At 47.4% G+C, this 19,291-nt stretch overlaps 1 protein-coding gene across 1 annotated transcript in view; it reads left to right on the top strand.

The window, feature by feature from the left end:
* Nucleotides 1–19,291, top strand: part of CLPB (ClpB family mitochondrial disaggregase) — a 1,103,838-nt gene that overhangs the window by 591,159 nt on the left and 493,388 nt on the right. The window contains exon 7 of the mRNA XM_069203766.1: nucleotides 4,723–4,837. Within this exon, the coding sequence (XP_069059867.1) occupies nucleotides 4,723–4,837 (115 nt within the window). The remainder of the gene's footprint in view (nucleotides 1–4,722; nucleotides 4,838–19,291) is intronic.

Below are 19,291 nucleotides of genomic sequence, written 5' to 3'. Positions count from 1 at the left end.
CGCTCGCTGGCATATGAGGGCTCTTCAGTGGTGCCTCCGCAGGCAGTGGTTCCAGCACAAAGGAGATCTCGGGGATTCAATAAAGATCTCCAGGGACGCTGTAGCGGATCTTCATTGGTGGACAGTGGATGGCAACCTTTCCCAAGGAAAACCGTTTTCACTACCACCTCCTGTTGCCACAGTAATATCGGATGCTTTCACTCTAAGGTGGGGAGCTCATCTGGGGGACCTGGAGATCAAGGGTCATTGGTCTCCAGCGGAACAGATGTTGCATATCAATCTGTTGGAGTTGCGGGCGATATGTTTGGCGCTCAAGGCCTTCCTCCCTTCCCTTCAGTCAGTTCAGGTCCTGACAGACAACACTACCGCGATGTGGTATATAAACAAGCAGGGAGGTGTAGGGTCGTACCTTCTCTGCAGAGAGGCTCTGCGACTCTGGTCCTGGGCTCAGGACCATCAGATTTGCTTAATAGCGAATCATTTGGCTGGAGCACTGAATGTACGTGCGGATGCTCTCAGTCGTCACTTCTCAGTAGATCACGAGTGGCGTCTCCATCCGGACCTGGTCCTCTACATCTTCGGGATGTGGGGTACGCCTCAAGTGGATCTATTCGCCACTCGGGAGAACGCGCACAGTCCGTTGTTCTGCAGCCTCCAGTATCCGTTGCAAGGAGTGTTGGGGGATGCGTTTCAGATGTCCTGGAGCGGCCAGTTGCTTTACGCGTTTCCCCCTATATCCTTAATTCCTCGGGTCCTGAGGAAGATTCGCCAAGACCGGACCCAAGTCATCTTGGTGGCTCCGGACTGGATGAGAAGGGTATGGTATACAGACCTGCTTCAACTCTCAGTGCCCTCAGCTCTGTCTCCCGCTCAGGGCAGACCTCCTCTCGCAGTCGCAGGGGCAGGTTCTACACCCCTACCTCCAGAGCCTGCACCTTCATGCCTGGAGATTGAACGGGGCAACCTGAGTTCCTTTTCTCTCCCACCGGATGTAGTGGATGTTATTTTATCGTCCAGGCGACACTACACTAAATCCATTTATGCCGGTAGGTGGGCAAAATTTGTGGTTTGGTGCGGAGAGAATCAAAAAGATCCCTTAAAGGCCCACCTTTCAGATATTCTTTTGTTTGCTCTTGATTTAGCAAGGAAAGGCTGTACGGTAGCTACGGTTAAAGGTTATTTGGCGGCTCTGTCGGCTTTTCTTTGCCTTCCGGAACAGCCTTCTTTATTTAAATCTCCAATTGTAAATAGGTTAATTAAGGGTTTAGTTAATAAGTTTCCTCCCACGCCCTTTCTCATGCCACAGTGGGACTTGAATCTGGTATTGACATTTCTAATGGGTTCGCCTTTCGAGCCTATGTATTCATGCCCGTTGAGATACTTGGTCTTAAAGACTGTTTTCTTGATTGCGATTACTTCTGCTAAGAGGGTTGGGGAGCTTCAAGCCCTTTCTGTTAAACCTCCTTTTACCATGTTTTTCCCTGATAAAGTGGTGTTGAAAACCAGGGCGGCTTTTCTGCCAAAAGTTGTCACTCCTTTTCATATATGGCAGTCTATTACCCTTCCCTCGTTCTACCCTCCTCCCCACCCCTCTAAGGATGAAGAGAGGCTCCATCGGTTGGACCCTAAGACGGCGCTGAGTTTCTACCTGGAGAGGGCAAAAGACTTTCGTCTGGATGACCATCTGTTCGTAGGGTATGTTGGGCAGCGGAAGGGCAGAGCGGTCCAGAAACGAACAATCTCCAGGTGGGTCATCCTATGTATAAAAGTTTGTTACTCTCTGGCAAAGAAAGTTCCTCCTGAAGGTATCAGGGCCCATTCTACTAGGGCTAAGTCCGCTTCTTCGGCCCTAGCGAGAGGAGTTCCATTAGTGGACATTTGTAAAGCGGCAACTTGGGCGTCCCTCCATACCTTCGTAAAACATTATTGTTTGGACTCTGAAGTGAGGAGGGACGGTCATTTTGCTCGCTCGGTATTACAAGATTTCTTGGTGTAATCAGGCGGGCACCCACCACCGAGTGCGGTACGGCTTTGGGACTCTATTCATAAGGTGAGGAATCCACAGGTAGTTGTATCCATCAGAAGAACAAGTTACTGACCTTCGGTAACGATTTTTCTGGTGGATACACTAGCTACCTGTGGATTCCTCACAGTCCCTCCCGCCTTCCCGTTGCCTGCCTGATTTCACAGTTATCTTGTAAATGGTTGATTGTTTATCTGGAGATGTGTGTTTATGTTTATATATATATATATATACATATATATATATATATATATATATATATATATGTATGTGTGTGTGTGTGTATATATATATATATATATATATATACTGGAAGATGCAGGATCACAAGAAAACAACAGCCAGCCAGGGCAAAAATCTGGATCCCAAAGGATACAAAGAGCCACAAGAAAATGTAATATCCAAGAAAGAAGTGACTCAAACAGATGATCTCATTAAAGAACAAAAATATATTTCTACTACCTGAGGAAGGCGGAAGCTGAAACGTTGTAGTAGAAATATATTTTTGTTCTTTAATGAGATCATCTGTTTGAGTCACTTCTTTCTTGGATATATATATATATATATATATATATATATTTTTTTTTTATTTATGTAAATATATGCGTTTAATGGGAAATGTTACTGTGTATATATATTTTTCTTTACGGGTTTTGATGGGTCGGTTCTCACCTGTTCGCCTCAAAGGCACGTAAAAAATGAGGTGAAACTGATGTCAGAACGCCGTTGAGGACCTCTTATTGGCAGGTTGACGTCAGACGGAGTCACGTGAAGCCATGCCATTATGACGTCCTCGTCGACGTGGACAGCTAGGAAGAAGACTTTCCGTCGGATGCTGGCGCAAGAACGAATTCATAAGGTGAGGAATCCACAGGTAGCTAGTGTATCCACCAGAAAAAGCGTTACCGAAGGTAAGTAACTTGTTCTTTTTGCACTGTGTCCATTTTAAAAATAGCTTATTGCCATTTTTGCCAAAACTGTACATGCTATTGTGATGATTCAAAGTTCCTAAGATACCTGAGTGAAATACCTTTCAATTAAAGTATTGTTTGTAAACCTTGAACCTATGGTTCTTAAAATAAACTAAGAAAATATATTTTTTTATATAAAAACCTATTGGCCTGGAATTGTCTTTGAGTGTGTGTTCCTCATTTATTACCTGTGTGTGTAGAACAAAAGCTTAACACTACCCTCTGATAAGCCTACTGCTCGACCACACTACCACAAAATAGAGCATTAGAATGATCTCTTTTTGCCACTATCTTACCTCTAAGGGGAACCCTTGGACTCTGTGCATGCTATTTCTTACTTTGAAATAGTACATACAGAGCCAACTTCCTACAGTGTACATTTATTGTGCTGAGAAGTTTGATACCAAACTTCCCAGATTTCAGTGTAGCCATTATGTAACTGTGGAGTTCGTGTTTGAGAAACTCCCAGACCATATACTCTTATGGCCACCCTGCACTTACAATGTCTAAGGTTTTGCTTAGAAACTGTAGGGGCATAATGCTCATGCATATATGCCCTCACCTGTGGTATAGTGCACCCTGCCTTAGGGCTGTAAGGCCTGCTAGGGGATGACTTGCCTATGCCACAGGCAGTGGGATGAGGGCATGGCACTCGGAGTGGAGTGCCATGTCAACTTAGTCATTTTCTCCCCACCAGCACACACAAGCTGTGAGGCAGTGTGCATGTGCTGAGTGAGAGGCCCCCAAGGTGGCATAAGACATTCTGCAGCCTTTAGAGACCTTCCCTGGAATCAGAACCCTTGGTACCAGGGGTGCCATTTACAAGGGACTTATCCAAGTGCACAGGGCTGTGTGGGAACCAAGGTACCGTTTAGGGAAAGAACACTGGGGCTGGGGCCTGGTTAGCAAGGTCCCAGCACACATTCAATCATAACTGGCATCAACAAAAGGCAATGAGTCAGCGGGTAACTGTGCAAAGGAGTCATTTCCTTACAGATTTTCATTGATAAATATAACTCTTACTAGAATATCAAGTTTGTCCTACCAGTGGCCCTGATTCCCTTGCCAGTAACAGTGCCTCTGATTCCCTTTGTCTACCTGACCGCACTCCCTGTTCCCTTTGTCTGTCTCATTGCACTGATTCCTCCTGTTGGCCTTTCTGCGCTCTCTAATTTTCATAAGGATGCTCAACTCAGATCCAGGATCCTGAGTGCCTTCAGAAAGCGGTAGAGATAAAGAGCAGTCTGTGGTTTCTACCCCATACATTATGTTGCTCCGCCTCTACCACCTGAGTCCATGAGAGGTGGTAATGAAGGGAACCTCATGGGCCTTTCTGATCCATCCATGCGGCATGGCAGTGGTCACAAATAATGTTCCGTCGTACGCTGAAGGGACTGCAGAAAGATTTTTTTACAATAACCAAAGTACTGGTGCCCCGTGAAACTGGTTAGCTTGTCTGATAGGACATAGCTACTGACCGCTCTCACAGCTGCCTTAATATTACCTTGGAAGTGATGAAAAGCATAAAGAGAACCCGTTGTTTTACCATCAGGTACGTCTAGGAGACCAGGGGCGCATTTACAGGTGTACGTTCTTTCCAAAATTCTCTTTTTTCTCTTGGTGATGTTGCTTTATTTATATTGTGCGCCAGAAATTAAAAAGCAAGATCTAAAACTACCAAAAAAATAAAGATTCTCTGTGCTAATGAATCCTTGTTCTCTTTTAAAGTTCCAAGAAGAGCAGAAGAGGAGAGAATTGGAAGAGCGGCGCAGATTTCCCCTCGAACAGCGGCTGAAGGAGCACATCATCGGGCAGGAGAGCGCCATAGCCACAGTGGCTGCAGGTACTGTTGACGCTACACCTGGCAACCTCTGCTGCCATTCCTTTACACGCTTTCCGTCCAGGTTCTGGCCGGTCATCTGGTCATCATAATGTTTGTTTCTAAGAGAACCATGGTCTGGTAATAAGAATGAATGTAAAACTGTGTCAAATCCAGGCTGTGCACATTGATGCCTGTGCCTTTTTGGCTTATCCTTCCGTAGTCCTTTACATGGTGAAATGTAAGCCCTCACTAGTAGGGCACTGATGCTTCCGTGGTGGCTTTTACCTGTATAGAACTGAAGATGTTGGATTCTCAGGCTTTGACTCTGTGTTGTGCCCATTAGTTCTCTTTCCATCTCTCTTTCAAAAAAGCTTGATGCCCACAAACCGGTTTGGATACTGCTTCAGCAAGGTGCCTACCTCTCCCACCCCTCCAATGGGGCCTTCCATGCCTCAAGCAAGTTAAATGAGGAGCATCAGTGTGTGCCACTGAAGCCATCACAAGATCAAGGAGGCTTTATAGGTGATGGCAAAATCTGTACAGCTCAGAACCTCGCACAACAGTACCAGATGCAGGTATTGTGAGTAGATTAAAAAGCACTACACTACAAATGTGAACATCTTAACAATTCTACCTTGAGCTGCGGATCAGCAGTCTTGGTTACAGCTCCAGCCTGTTTCAAGATTTCGGGGGGCTAAACAAGCCCACGGCTTGTCCTTTGGTGTACATCACCCTAGTATTATTGTAGCTGTATCTTTAGACCTTTGATATAGTATTCAGTCTGGGGCAGGACACACCAAAATCTAGTTGTTTTCCTTTTAAGTTATGCAAAAAAGTGCCTCTCAGATGTAAAATTCCGCAACGAACTTTCCAGAGATTTTTAGAGTTTTGTTGGATCTGAAATGTCCTTTGACTTTGTGTTCATGCTACTGTCAGTTTGTTTGACATTGTGTTTTCATAGCACAGCCAGCCCCCTATTCGTGTGAGTGAACCTAAACTACTGGACTTGCTGCTCGCCTTCTGATTTTCTGTTAGATGGCTGCTTTGTGTGTATCCACTTCACATGTCCCCAAGTTTGTGGTGTTTTATTTTTTGGTCCACCTGTGTATTGAACCATTGACACTACCAACTCGAGGCTAGTCCTTGGAACACTGACAGTGCTTGTGTTGCTCTTCATATGTGTGGGCACGTGTGCAGGTCATGAGTAGGATTGTATCCGATCCCTTGCACTTGGTTGCAAAGTAATCCCGCAAAGTGAAAGTATTGGGTATTATTAGTACCTGGGGTCTACATGTTATCGACTCACCTCTACAGCAAGCGCTCACCACCATTTTAGACCAGTTTAACTAAGAACGTTTTAGTTTGTCAACATAACACAAATAAGTACCTGGCTGGACAGATAACGTTGTATTAAATTAGCCTCTGCTTAAGCTGTTTGAAATGTTTTATTTATTTAAGAACCGCATTCATTTTGTATGATTGTATTGGAATGATTTTATGGGAATTTGAGAGATCATTCTTTTTGTTTATGGTTACAATTGTATACTATTTTTATTGTTGTTACGTTGAGCATGCAAGCGCTCTGACGTGTTGTAATCTGTCTGTGGGCTTTTAACCATGCCCACTGCATGCACGTCACTAAAACTCGTTCATTGGCTTGCCTTTCAAAAATACTTTGTCATCATTGGTAAATGCTTTAACCGCTTCTGTGCCGCGGACGTAATGGTTACGTCCTGCGGCACAGTGCTCATGTGCCCAGGACGTAACCATTACGTCCTGGGCACAGAACCCAGAGGGAGCGCTAGCGCTCCCTCTGTGTTCTTCCCTCCCACCCCCCAAAGGCAGGGATGGAAGGGGAAGCCCGTCCTCTTCCACCCCCGACAGCCCCCCCCAACCCCTCACCCCTGTGACGTCAGTGCGCGATCGAGCACTGACCATCACAGATGCCTCCTCCCATCACGCTGGAAGCTCAGCTTCCAGCGCGATCGGAAGAGAAATGCTCAGCATTTCTCTTCCGATCACGTGGAGAAGGGCTGAGAGGCTTCAAAGAGAAGGAAAGGAATTTCCTTCCCTTTGAAGTCTCTCTGAGCATTTTAGCAGCCGATTGCAAAGCAATCCGGCTGCTAAAATGCCCACTTGACACCAGGGATTTATTTTTTAGCTGAAATTGGCATAAGGGGAGAGACCCCTTGGGCAAGGGTCGCTCCCCAGGGGGGCTTTTTTTTTTAAGGCCTTTTCTGCCCCCAGGGATCATTTTTTATTTTTTTTAAATTAGAGGTGGGGAGCGACCCTTTAGGCAAGGGTCGCTCCCCTGGGGGGGGGCAAATTGTAGTTAGACCATTTCTTCCCCCCTTGGGGGCAGATCGGCCGATTTTTGTTAGGCCAATCTGGCCCCATGGGGGCAGAAACCACTTAGGCACCAGGGATTGGTGTGTGTGTATGCATGTGTTTTCTTTATGGGGGCAGCCCCTTGGGTAAGGGTCGCTCCCCATGGGGGCACATTACTGTTGGCCATATCAGCCCCCCATTTTTGGAAGGCCATCTGCCCCGAAGGGGGGCAGAAAGCCCACCAGAGGCCAGGGACGTTTTTTTTTTTCTTCTAAAAAATAAGAGGGTGGGGGTATGGCCATACCCCAACCCCAAATAAATGGGGCCAAAGTTGTTCTGCCCACCAGTGGGCAGATGGGACAATTACCCCTGACCCACACCCCAGGGGGGCAGAAAGTCTACTAGATAAAAGGGAATAAAAAATAAAAAAAATATTGGGGTGGTGGCTACCAACCAGTATGGGCCTGGTTACGCCCCCACCTCAACTGAAGGGGGTAACAGTCTTTCAGCTCTCCCCCGCACACTATAAAACATCTTATCCCACAGCAAGCAAGAAGACATTTGATTATTTTGGGTTTTAGTTTTACATTTGGGCCATGAGAGCTTGGCTTACTCTCAAAATCGTCCCACTAGGAATGGTGAGGGCTGCACTTTATGGACTTTGGGACGCTGCCATGTAGAAAAATCCACAAGACCTAGACACATCTGAAAACTAAACATCTGGGTGATTCCATGGTGGTGTGTTTCACATGCACCCCGCACCATTTTTGTACCGACATTTCAGCTGTTATTTTCTATAGGAAACACTTGTAGGATCTACCCAAATGACCCCTTGCTGAATTCAGATTTTTGTCTACTTTTCAGAAATGGTTAGCTTTCTCGGATCCAGCATTGGTTTCTCACCCATTTCGGTCACTAACTGGAAGGAGGCTGAAAGCACAAAAAAATGTAAAAATGGGGTATGTCCCAGTAAAATGTCAAAATTGTATTGAAAAATGGGTTTTTCTAATTCAAGTCTGCCTGTTCCTGAAAGCTGGGAAGATGGTGATCTTGCCACCGCAAACCCTTTGTGGATGCCATTTTCAGGGAAAAAACCACGATCCGCCTTCTGCATCCCTTTTTTCCCCATTTAAAAAAAAATCACTGTATTTTGGCTAATTTCTTGGTCTCCTTCAGGGGAACCCACAAAGTCTGGGTACCTCTAGAATCCCTAGGATGTTGGAAAAAAAGGACGCAAAGTTGGCGTGGATAGCTTATGTGAACAAAAAGTTATGAGGGCCTAAGTGCGAACTGCCCCAAATAGCCAAAAAAAGGCTCTGCACAGGAGGGGAAAAGGCCTGGTAGTGAAGGGGTTAAGTTTGTCCCTTCTTGGGGCTACCCTGTTACATGGATAATTGCACGTTTGCTGATATGTTTGGATGCGAGCAAACTTCTTTTTCCTTTTGTGTCCCTCCTTCGCGGTCATGCTCATGGCTGCTGTGGCGCTTTGAATCGGCTGACTTATGTCAACTGTTTTACTTTTCATTTTCAATTTATGTGGCAAGAAGAGTCCAGCTAAGAATTTACAACACTAATAGCTCTAACTCAAGCAAACGTGAGGCCCATTGCATTGCAAATGCTTGTTTTTCATGTAATCTTTCATGCCAGCAGATGACTAGTAGATCTGTCTCAAACACGTTCCGCAGCTCAATTCACACCAGGTGAAGATGATTACAGTAATGGTTTGCTCCCTTCCTACAATGAAAACATATACTCCTCTTCAACGGAATGGACACCCTTCAACCTAAGCTTGGGGGGGGGGGGGTCGATTCACCAAAATACCATGGACGCACATTCGACCCCACACATTCCTTCACCCCTACTGGCATCAAAGTGTTGACCCCTTGCCTCGCCCACAGCTTCTCAGCAGCCTTCAGATTTGCTGCTGAGAGTCTTAAGGAAGAGCAATGAGTGGAAACAGCAGAGAGTAACCGGGGCTGGGAGAGTCTTGTTTACTATCTTCTGGTTACTGTTTTGTAGCCCCTGAGACCAAGGCTAACAAGGGCATCGCCGACGCTTTCATCGGGAATGCAGGGATGAAAGATGCTATCCTCGCGGATTTTCACGGTGGCTTTTACTATTGCATCTTTGTGTGTGCGATCAGGCCTCCCTCTACTCTGCCGCTTCTGGGCTGTATTCAGTCTCCGTAGTGAGAGGCTTTAGGAGAAGACGGATCACAGCCTATCCGTTTCTAATCTGTGCTGAAGAGGCACTCGGCTCCTTGAGCAGCAGCTCCATAAATACAGAGCAGAATATTAAAACTTTGTCAGTAATGTGTTCCTGAAATCTCCCCTGCTGTGAGTTGGAGTCCATTACCAGGATGGATGATGGACCGCCTCCCTCACGCGCTTACTGAAGAACAGGGGCATCAGTGAAGCCAGCAGCAAGGTGAGGCCATGGTTTGGGGCTAGCTTAGGGCCAAAAGGCAACGTAATAATTGGCCTCTGCTTTTGGTTCTTTGTACACAATTGGTGGAAAGAAGACAAATTACTTGGTTCGATATTCAATATAAAGAAACTCTAGGGCTTTGTGTTTACAGACATTGTGGTGTGTGCGCAGTGTTTGGTTTATATACTTGATTGACTGCCGTTAAAACCTGAATCGTGTGCTGGAGCTAAGAACTACAGAGGAAGAGACCAAAAAGCTCAAATTGGAACAAGGCAAATCGTGTCAAAATATTTTCTAGAAGGAGAGAAAACACTTGGGCTCTGCACAAGACTTCACATGAAAGGGCTGGCAGGGGTATTGTCTGCAGCACCCCACCTTCAAAGGTTATGTGACTACACCACAGGAGATAGCCTTTTATTAAAGTTGGTCCATGGACCCCAGGACAATGAGAGTGAATGGAAGTAATGTGATTAAGATCTATTTATTAAACATTTTGATTGCCGATTCAACTCCACTTGACTATGGTAAGTGTATTCTCAAGGTGATACTTACATTAAATTGGCGCATGACGTCCATTCACAATTCCAAAATGTAGTTGGACCTTTTGTAATTATATTCAGACCAGTATTACTAGAAAATATTTATTCTTTTGAAAAGGTTAAAGTATGGAACTAGCCATCAATCTGTCTTTGGGTGAGAAACATGTTGTAGTGTGCCCTGTTTACCCATTACTAATCCTTCACGGTCAGCATTGCAGGTTGTATTTGTTTGGTTGATCAGAATGACTGTCTCCCGACAGTTCTTTCACAGTCTTCAGTATCTTCTTCCTTGCTCCTCATTACTTGGGGACCACTAAACTATTACTAGGTTGGCCCTTGCTTCATTTCAGAAGCTTGAATTTATTAATGAAGCAATTGGCCATTTCATCTCTTGAATGTAGCACGGTACTCAAGAAGGTAATCAAAATCCTTGATGACATTAGATGTGAATATTGAGTACATATGTGATGCCCTCGACCTACTCTCCATAGCACCATGGTTCAAATGAAACATGGTCCACGGTGCACGCTGAGCAGCAACGGTAGAAGAGAACCAGAGGTAAGCAAAGGCTACAACATTAATTCCCACTTAATGGTAAACTAGGATCCATTTTTTTAAATTGTCACTTATCAATCTAGACAGTTAAACTTGACCTTAAAGAGTTCCAGAAATAAAGAGGCACTTTCGTCAAAGCAGGAACACAGCTTCTGAAGCCTTCTAGGGCACACAGGCTATGTTGCCTTCCGAGAGTTAAAATTATTTTGCCGTATTTTAAAAGCTTTGTCTCCTCTTGTAGATTTCCAGGCAGTCACTCTTGTGGCTTCTTGGGTTGCACTAATCTCCTGAAATCATTAGTTTGCTGATCAGTCCTGGGTTGCTTTTGCTTTAGGTATTGTTTTTTAAGGAAGGCAGTAGGTATTGATGATAATCCAGACTTGCAGGGGATATGATCAACCTTCTTAAGTGTCTTATCTTCAATGAGATGTGCAGCAGCACGCTGGAAGCTATTGTAGCTCTTTCAAGGTGCGGGCGACATGACATCATCCTTCCAATCAGCAGTAGCATGCAGGATACTGCTCGGAGGTGTAGATGCTCCAGGTAGCTTGTGATAGGATCATTCATCTTTAGCTCCCTAATCAAATGAGCTGTTGAGATGGTTGTGCAGGACTTAGTTCATGAGTAGCGGAGTGGAAGTGATAAGACCATCCTTGGGTCCTTTGGTGAGGTAAGAGTCATGATTCTGGATTCAGAAGAGCCAGCTTTGGATTGAGGATGCTGGCAAGTAGGGTGATTTTACCATCCAAGCGAGAATAGACCAAATGTTTGAATGGTGATCAGAGATAGGGTTTTTATTTTTACAGATGAACGATAACAAGTACCAATCTTTCTGGGCCTTCTTGGTGACGTAAAGTTTGAAGACGTCACTATCAATGATTGTCGGGCAACTAGCATTTCCAGAGAGATTGAAGGAGAATTCCCCCATATTCATGTCGGTGATGCAGTACTATAGTTAAGTAGGACAGTGGATGCAATCAGCTTTGAGTCAAATTCTATTATAATTATCTTAAAACTGAGTGTGGCTGTGCTCTGGACATCCATGTTTGGATGAAACATTCTTTTAGACTTTGAATGTCTTTGACATAGACTTTATAACAGATCTGGATATAATGTGTGCACAGGTCAACTTCTAGTCTATGGTTACCTAAGAAGTTTCAGACGCATTATATACAGAGTGAATAAAGTTGGGGACAGCATTTGACTTCGTGCCATAAAGCAATACTGTTGGAGGTGGGGCTTTCTGGTTGGCTGAGGCTGGGCCCTAGCCAGGGAGAACTCACCACTCCTGTCAGGGGTGGGTGATTACACACCCTGTATTACTGGCGCTCACTCTTGGGTAGCCTGGCACAGAGCATTCTGATGGATACAACTACCTGTGGATTCCTCACCTAATGAATACTCCCATGGCGCCAGCATTCAACGGAAATCTTCTTACTAGTCTCTGCACGTCGACGAGGACGTCACTCTAGCCCACGCGACGCCGTCTGACGTCATACAGGCAATAAGAGGTCCTCGACGACGTGCCGACGTCAGTTCCCTTTTTTCCGTGCATTCGAAACGGTTATCTTCGAGGGAGCAACTGTTACTTTTGTGGTTACAGTGTATTTTTGCTGCGTAGTCTTTCGCTGTGGTAATAATGTCGCAGAGAAAGTCTGGATTCAAGCCTTGTCGTGAGTGTGGAGGCAAGATGTCAGTGACGGATCCTCATTCCGATTGCCTTTGGTGTTTGAGCTCCGACCACGACGTCTCGACTTGTGATTCATGCCAGCACATGAATCCAAAGGCCCTCAAGGAACGTGAGGCGAAGCTGTTTATGGCGAAATCGAAGGAGAAGCATCACAAGAAGTCTTCTTCACCAAGACATCGGCGTCATCGAGACTCCCGGCGCCGTAGAGAATCTCGGCGTCATTCAAAGGAGACTCGTTCCAGGTCTTCGGATCGGCGCCGAAGGACATGGGAGATCAGTCCCACGGTTACGCTGCATCCTTCGACGCCGTTGCCCTCTCCGGCGTCTCCAACTTCACCTGGACAGGCGTCGGTGATTGAGGTATTGGAGCCTCAGGTGTTTTCTCCGGCGCTGCAGACGTCGAGGCCGGCGTCGGGGTCGCCTCCGAGACAGGCACCCCAGTATCCGGCTTTTCCCACCCCTGGAGCCGATAGTTCCGCATTCTTGAATGCGATGTATGCCATCTTCCAACAGATGGCTCCAGGGGGTGCTCCGGCTGGGCCTTTGGCCTTTTCATTGGGTGATCCTGCGCCTCTTCGGCCGGCACCCTTTATGCCCTTTCTCCCTTTTGGGAACGTGGGCTCGGCGCCGGTGGCCGCTCCGGTGGCTTCAGAGGGATTGGCCCCGGGGATTTCCATCCCGTCGACGTCGGGATTTCGGCCTGTGACTCCGGTGGGTCCATCTGCTTCGACTGCTCTTTCGTCGGCGCCGAAGTTACCTGTGGCGCCGGACGCGGCGTCGGTGGCTTCTGAAGATCGGCGCCGATCTTCGACTTCGGCGGAGGCATTGTCGACTCCGCGTATTGAACAACGGCTTCATTCGAGGAGACGTGCTCTCCGTGTATTAGAGGAGCAGGAGTACCAACGAGCCCTGGAGGAAGGAGAGCTAGAGGACTCGGGTGATGGGCTGCGTGGTCTGGAGTCGGCCAGTGGGCTGGACACTTCCCCTGAGTGGGATCTTTCGTCCCCGGGAGAATATACTGAAGAGGCTGCTTCCTTTCACGCAGTGGTACGGAAGGCAGCTAGTTTTTTGGACCTGCCTTTGCCAGTGGTGGAGGCTAAACAAAACCTTCTAACAGAGGTGCTACATCCGGCCTCAGCTGCAGCGGAGCCTCTTTTGCCATTTAATGACGCTCTGCTGGATCCGGTGTTAGAGGTGTGGAAGAGGCCGGCATCTTCCCCAGCAGTTCACAGAGCCGTGGCCAGGAGGTATCGGGCGGCTCCGACTGACCCTGGTTTTCTGTCTAGGCACCCTACGCCGGAGAGCTTGGTGGTGCAGGCCTCCTGTTCATCCAAGTCAGCGCCTGGTTCTTTCCCGACGGTGCCTGGGGACAGAGATTCAAAGAAACTAGAGGCGCAGTCCAAGAAGATTTTTTCGTCCTGCAGTCTGGCGTTGAAGGCCACCAACGCAACCTGTATCCTGGGGAGGTATATTCATGCTCTGATGGATGACATTTCCTCATCATTTACAGAGCTTCCCCAGGGTCTTTTGGATGTTGTTTCAAATGCCCAGGCTGCTGCGACCCAGATTATCCAGACGGGACTGGATACGACCGACTCGGTAGCCAGAGCAATGGGCACAACTGTGGTGGCAAGGAGGCAGGCCTGGCTCCGTAACTCGGGCTTTTCTGCGGATGTACAGTCCACATTGTTGGATCTCCCGTTTGATGGGGACAAACTGTTTGGAGCCAAGGCTGATTCGGCCTTGGAACGTTTTAAGGAGAGCAGGGCCACGGCTAAGTCGTTAGGGCTCCAAGCTCCTTCTTCCACGGCCTCTTCCAGATTTTTCAGGAGGTTTCGTGGATTTGGGCGTGGCTCTTCCTCCTCTTCCTTTCGGGGAAGATATCAGCAACCTGCCTCTTCCCATCCCTATAGATCTTTTAGAGGGAGAGGTAGGGTCCGCACCAGAGGAGCCTCTCAGCAGCACTCTGCCTCTTCCTCATCCTCTGGCGGGGTGCAGCAGGGGAAGCAGCCTTAGGCTTCCACCATTTCCCACTCACTCCTCTCCTGTAGGGGGAAGATTACAGCATTTTCTCACCAAATGGAAGACTGTTACAACGGACACTTGGGTTCTCAGTATTGTGGGAAAAGGCTACACCCTTCCCTTTCGGGAGTTCCCGCCCCTCATCCCGCCCCGCCCTTCTTATTGTTCAGAAGAACACCTCCTGTTGCTAGAACAGGAGGTACAAGCCCTCCTTTCAAAGGGCGCGGTGGAGTTGGTCCCAGAGCAGGAAAGGGGTTGAGGATGTTACTCAAGGTATTTCCTGATTCCCAAGAAGGATGGTCGTTTGAGACCAATCCTGGACCTGAGGATCTTGAATTGGTTCCTCAAGCAGGAAAATTTCAAGATGCTGACCCTAGCACAGGTGCTTTTGGCGTTGAACAAGGAAGACTGGATGGTGTCTGTCGACTTGCAGGATGCTTACTTTCATATCCCGATACTCAAGTCACACAGGAAGTATCTCCGGTTTGTGGTGGGATCGCAGCACTATCAGTTTGCGGTCCTTCCGTTTGGTCTTACTTCAGCACCTCGAGTCTTCACGAAGGTGATGTCGGTGGTTGCGGCAGAACTCAGAAGGAAGGGGATAGCAGTATTCCCTTACTTGGACGACTGGTTGATCAAAGCCAAGTCCCCGGAGCTTGTGTCGCATCATCTGCAGTCAACAACCCAGTTGTTGTTCGACCTGGGTTTTTCGGTGAACGAGCCCAAATCTCACCTAGAGCCCTCTCAGCGCCTCCTGTTCATAGGGGCAGTACTGGATACAACATTGGGTCTGGCCTTTCCTCCGCCTCAGCGGATTCAAGATATTCAGGATTTGGTTCCAATGTTTCGAAATGGAGCGGTAGTTCCAGTCCTCAAGGTCCTTCGTCTGCTCGGTCTGTTTGCCTCCTGCATTCTGTTGGTCACGCATGCTCGCTGGCACATGAGGGCTCTTCAGTGGTGCCTCCGAAGGCAGTGGTCTCAACACAAAGGGGATCTAGAGAGTACTGTCAAGATCTCCAGAGATGCTGCTGTGGATTTGAAGTGGCGGATTGCAAGCAACAATCTTTCACAAGGAAAGCCGTTCCAGCAGTCGCCACCAGTGGCCACAGTCATAACGGATGCTTCCACTCTAGGGTGGGGAGCTCATCTGGGGGATCTGGAGATCAAAGGTCTTTGGTACCCAGAGGAACAGATGTTTCACATCAATCTGTTAGAGTTACGGGCTGTACGTCTGGCTCTCAAGGCCTTCCTCTCTTCCCTTCGTGGTCAGTCGGTACAGGTCCTAACGGACAATACTACCACGATGTGGTACATAAACAAGCAGGGAGGAGTGGGGTCGTACCTTCTCTGCAGAGAAGCTCTTCGACTATGGTCCTGGGCAAAGGACCATCAGATTTGCTTGATAGCAAACCATCTGGCCGGAGTCTTGAACGTGCGTGCGGACAGTCTCAGTCGCCAATTCTCGGCAGACCACGAGTGGCGTCTCCATCCAGATCAAGTCCGTTTAATCTTCCAGAGGTGGGGGTTTCCTCGGGTAGATCTGTTTGCCACTCGAGAGAACGCGCATTGTCCGTTATTCTGCAGCCTCCAGTATCCGATGCAGGGAGCGTTGGGGGACGCGTTTCAAATAACCTGGTGCGGCCAGTTGCTTTACGCGTTTCCTCCCATACCCTTGATTCCTCGAGTATTGAGGAAGATTCGCCAGGACCGGGCTCTAGTCATCCTAATAGCTCCGGATTGGCCAAGGAGGATATGGTACTCCGACCTTCTCCAACTCTCAATGTGCCCTCCGCTCCGTCTCCCTTTCAGGGCAGACCTCCTCTCGCAGTCGCAGGGGCAGGTTTTACACCCCAACCTCCAGAGTCTGCACCTACATGCCTGGAGATTGAACGGGGCAACCTGAGTTCCTTCTCTCTCCCGCCTGAGGTAGTGGATGTTATATTAGTGGCCAGGCGACACTCCACTAAATCTATCTACGCTAATAGATGGTCTAGATTTGTTGCGTGGTGTGGAGAGAGGCAGATTGATCCTTTGCATGCTCATCTATCGGACGTTTTGTCTTTTGCTCTGTCTCTAGCGCAGAAAGGTTGTGCAGTGGCTACCATTAAGGGTTATTTATCGGCCTTGTCAGCCTTCATATGTCTTCCAGACCAACCATCTTTATTTAAACCCCCTATTGTTATCAGATTCTTGAAAGGTCTTCTAAATAAATATCCTCCAAAGCCATTCGTTATGCCGCAATGGGATTTGTCCTTGGTCCTGACTTTCCTTATGGGGTCCCCTTTTGAACCTATGCATTCTTGCCCCTTAAGGTATTTGGTTTTAAAAACAGTCTTCCTGATAGCTATACCATCAGCAAGGAGAGTGAGTGAGTTGCAGGCCTTATCAGTAAAGCCCCCTTATACAACTTTTTATGGGGATAAGGTGGTGTTGAGGACCAAGGCTGCTTTCCTCCCGAAGGTTGTTTCACCTTTCCATTTGGCTCAGGCAATTACTTTGTCCACGTTCTATCCTCCGCCTCATCCTTCCAAAGAGGAAGAAAGACTGCACCGTCTGGACCCAAAGAGGGCGTTGAGCTTCTTTATTGATAGAACAAAGGATTTCAGGCTGGAGGATCAGCTGTTTATTGGATACGTGGGCAAGAGGAGAGGAAAGGCAGTCCACAAGAGAACACTATCCAGGTGGGTTGTTCTTTGCATTAAAATCTGTTACTCTTTGGCAAAGAAGGATCCTCCTGAGGGCATTAGAGCTCATTCCACCAGAGCTAAGTCGGCCACTTCGGCCTTGGCCAGAGGTGTTCCTGTGGTCGACATCTGCAAGGCCGCAACTTGGTCGTCCCTTCACACTTTTGCAAAACATTACTGTTTGGATTCTGAGGTTAGAAGGGACGGCCATTTTGCACGGTCAGTGCTGCAGGATTTCTTGGTTTGACCATTTAGGCACCCACCGCCGGCGTGGTACTGCTTTGGGACTCTATTCATTAGGTGAGGAATCCACAGGTAGTTGTATCCATCAGAAGAACGAGTTACTTACCTTCGGTAACGACTTTTCTGGTGGATACATTAGCTACCTGTGGATTCCTCACGGTCCCACCCGCCTCCCCGTTGCCTTTCTGGTCTTACCAAGTAATCCTTGAGTACGCTCCTCTTGGTCTTTGAGGGTGCAATAGATGTTGTATATATTATATTTATATATATGTATATATGTATATATCTTTGTGTATATACTTGATGTGTATATATATTTTTTTAAAAAGAGAGAGTTATATATATATATAAAAGATTTACAGTTATTCATGCAATGTTGTGTATTTTTACAATGTAATGGGATGTTGCCTTGCTCTTTCATTGCATTGCCTGGTTGTTCTCATGCACGTAAAAAATGATTGGTACTGACGTCGGCACGTCGGCGAGGACCTCTTATTGCCTGTATGACGTCAGACGGCGTCGCGTGGGCTAGAGTGACGTCCTCGTCGACGTGCAGAGACTAGTAAGAAGATTTCCGTCGAATGCTGGCGCCATGGGAGTATTCATTAGGTGAGGAATCCACAGGTAGCTAATGTATCCACCAGAAAAGTCGTTACCGAAGGTAAGTAACTCGTTCGTCAGGCGTATCACAGGGGCAATGTGTACAGCAATACCACACAACAGTTATGCTGAGCGTCACAAAAGAGACTTCACACGGGGTGTATGTAAATACATTTTGTATTCAAAGCACACATTAATTAACACAGCATGAATAACATGTAACTCTGGGCAGGAACCACCATTTGAAACAGCACTAGCAGTACTAGGCCCAACAATGGTAAATCAACATTTGCAGTATGCACATGTGAGAAAAATAATACATTCCCTCCCAACACCCACGAGGTGCCAAACACTGTCAAGACAAGACCCATCCTAGCAATTACCCCAATTCATTTATACACAGTCGGATACACAATGACTTGAGCCGCACTGGATGATTCCAAATCACAAACACACAGTGCTCAATGCCATACCTCCCTGAAATGAGGCACCATGTCTGGTGCACAATAACTAGAGTCGTCCCAGACAGGTTCCAATTGCACACAGTGCTCGATGTCATACCTCCCTGGAATGAGGCACAACATCTGTTGCGCGATGACTTGAGCTTCACCAGACAATCCGGTTAGACACATGAAGAAGATCCCACTTCTCTGCCTCCCTGAAATGAGGTACAAGGTCTGGTGCGCGATGACCTGAGTCGCACCAGACATTTCCGATCACCAGCACAACTTATTCAATATCTTGCCTTCCTGGAAAGGGGCACAACATCTGGTGCGCGATGACCTGAGCCATACCACGATCCCCAACACAACGTGTTCAGTGACATGCCTCCATGTAATGAGACCCAGTGTATGGTGCGCGATGACTTGAGCCGCACCAAACAGTCCCAATCACCAGCACTGTTGTACCTCGCTGGAATGAGGCACATCTGGTGCACAATGACTTGTCACACCAGTCAATCCTTGAGCACGCAGATGAGCGATTCCAATTCTGTGTCTCCCTGGAATGAGGCACAACGTCTGGTGTGCAATGACTTATTGCACCAGACGATCCTGCTCCACACACATACATGCAAGATTAGCAGGGCAGCACGAGGTAGGATACAGCACTAGTCCTGGGACGCCCACACCTTAGAGGCTCGTCACCCATGACATGGACACTGCACACAATGAACATGCAGTTCGGAGGCACATGAGAGAAATACGATGCACTTGACAAAGGCGGGCAATGCGGGGTCCTGCACCAGTGAATCCGCTCACAACAAACCAGCCGCTCATGCGTGTTGAGGTCCCGCGATGAAGGGCCACGCTCTTTGAAATGCGTGCAATACTATGAAAGCACAGCACCAGACAAAAATCAATCTCTCGAAAGTATACTTGCTTCAGCG

The sequence above is a fragment of the Pleurodeles waltl genome, chromosome 8, assembly GCF_031143425.1.
Source record: "Pleurodeles waltl isolate 20211129_DDA chromosome 8, aPleWal1.hap1.20221129, whole genome shotgun sequence".
Taxonomy (NCBI): domain Eukaryota; kingdom Metazoa; phylum Chordata; class Amphibia; order Caudata; family Salamandridae; genus Pleurodeles; species Pleurodeles waltl.
This window is presented reverse-complemented; position numbering and strand designations above follow the sequence as displayed.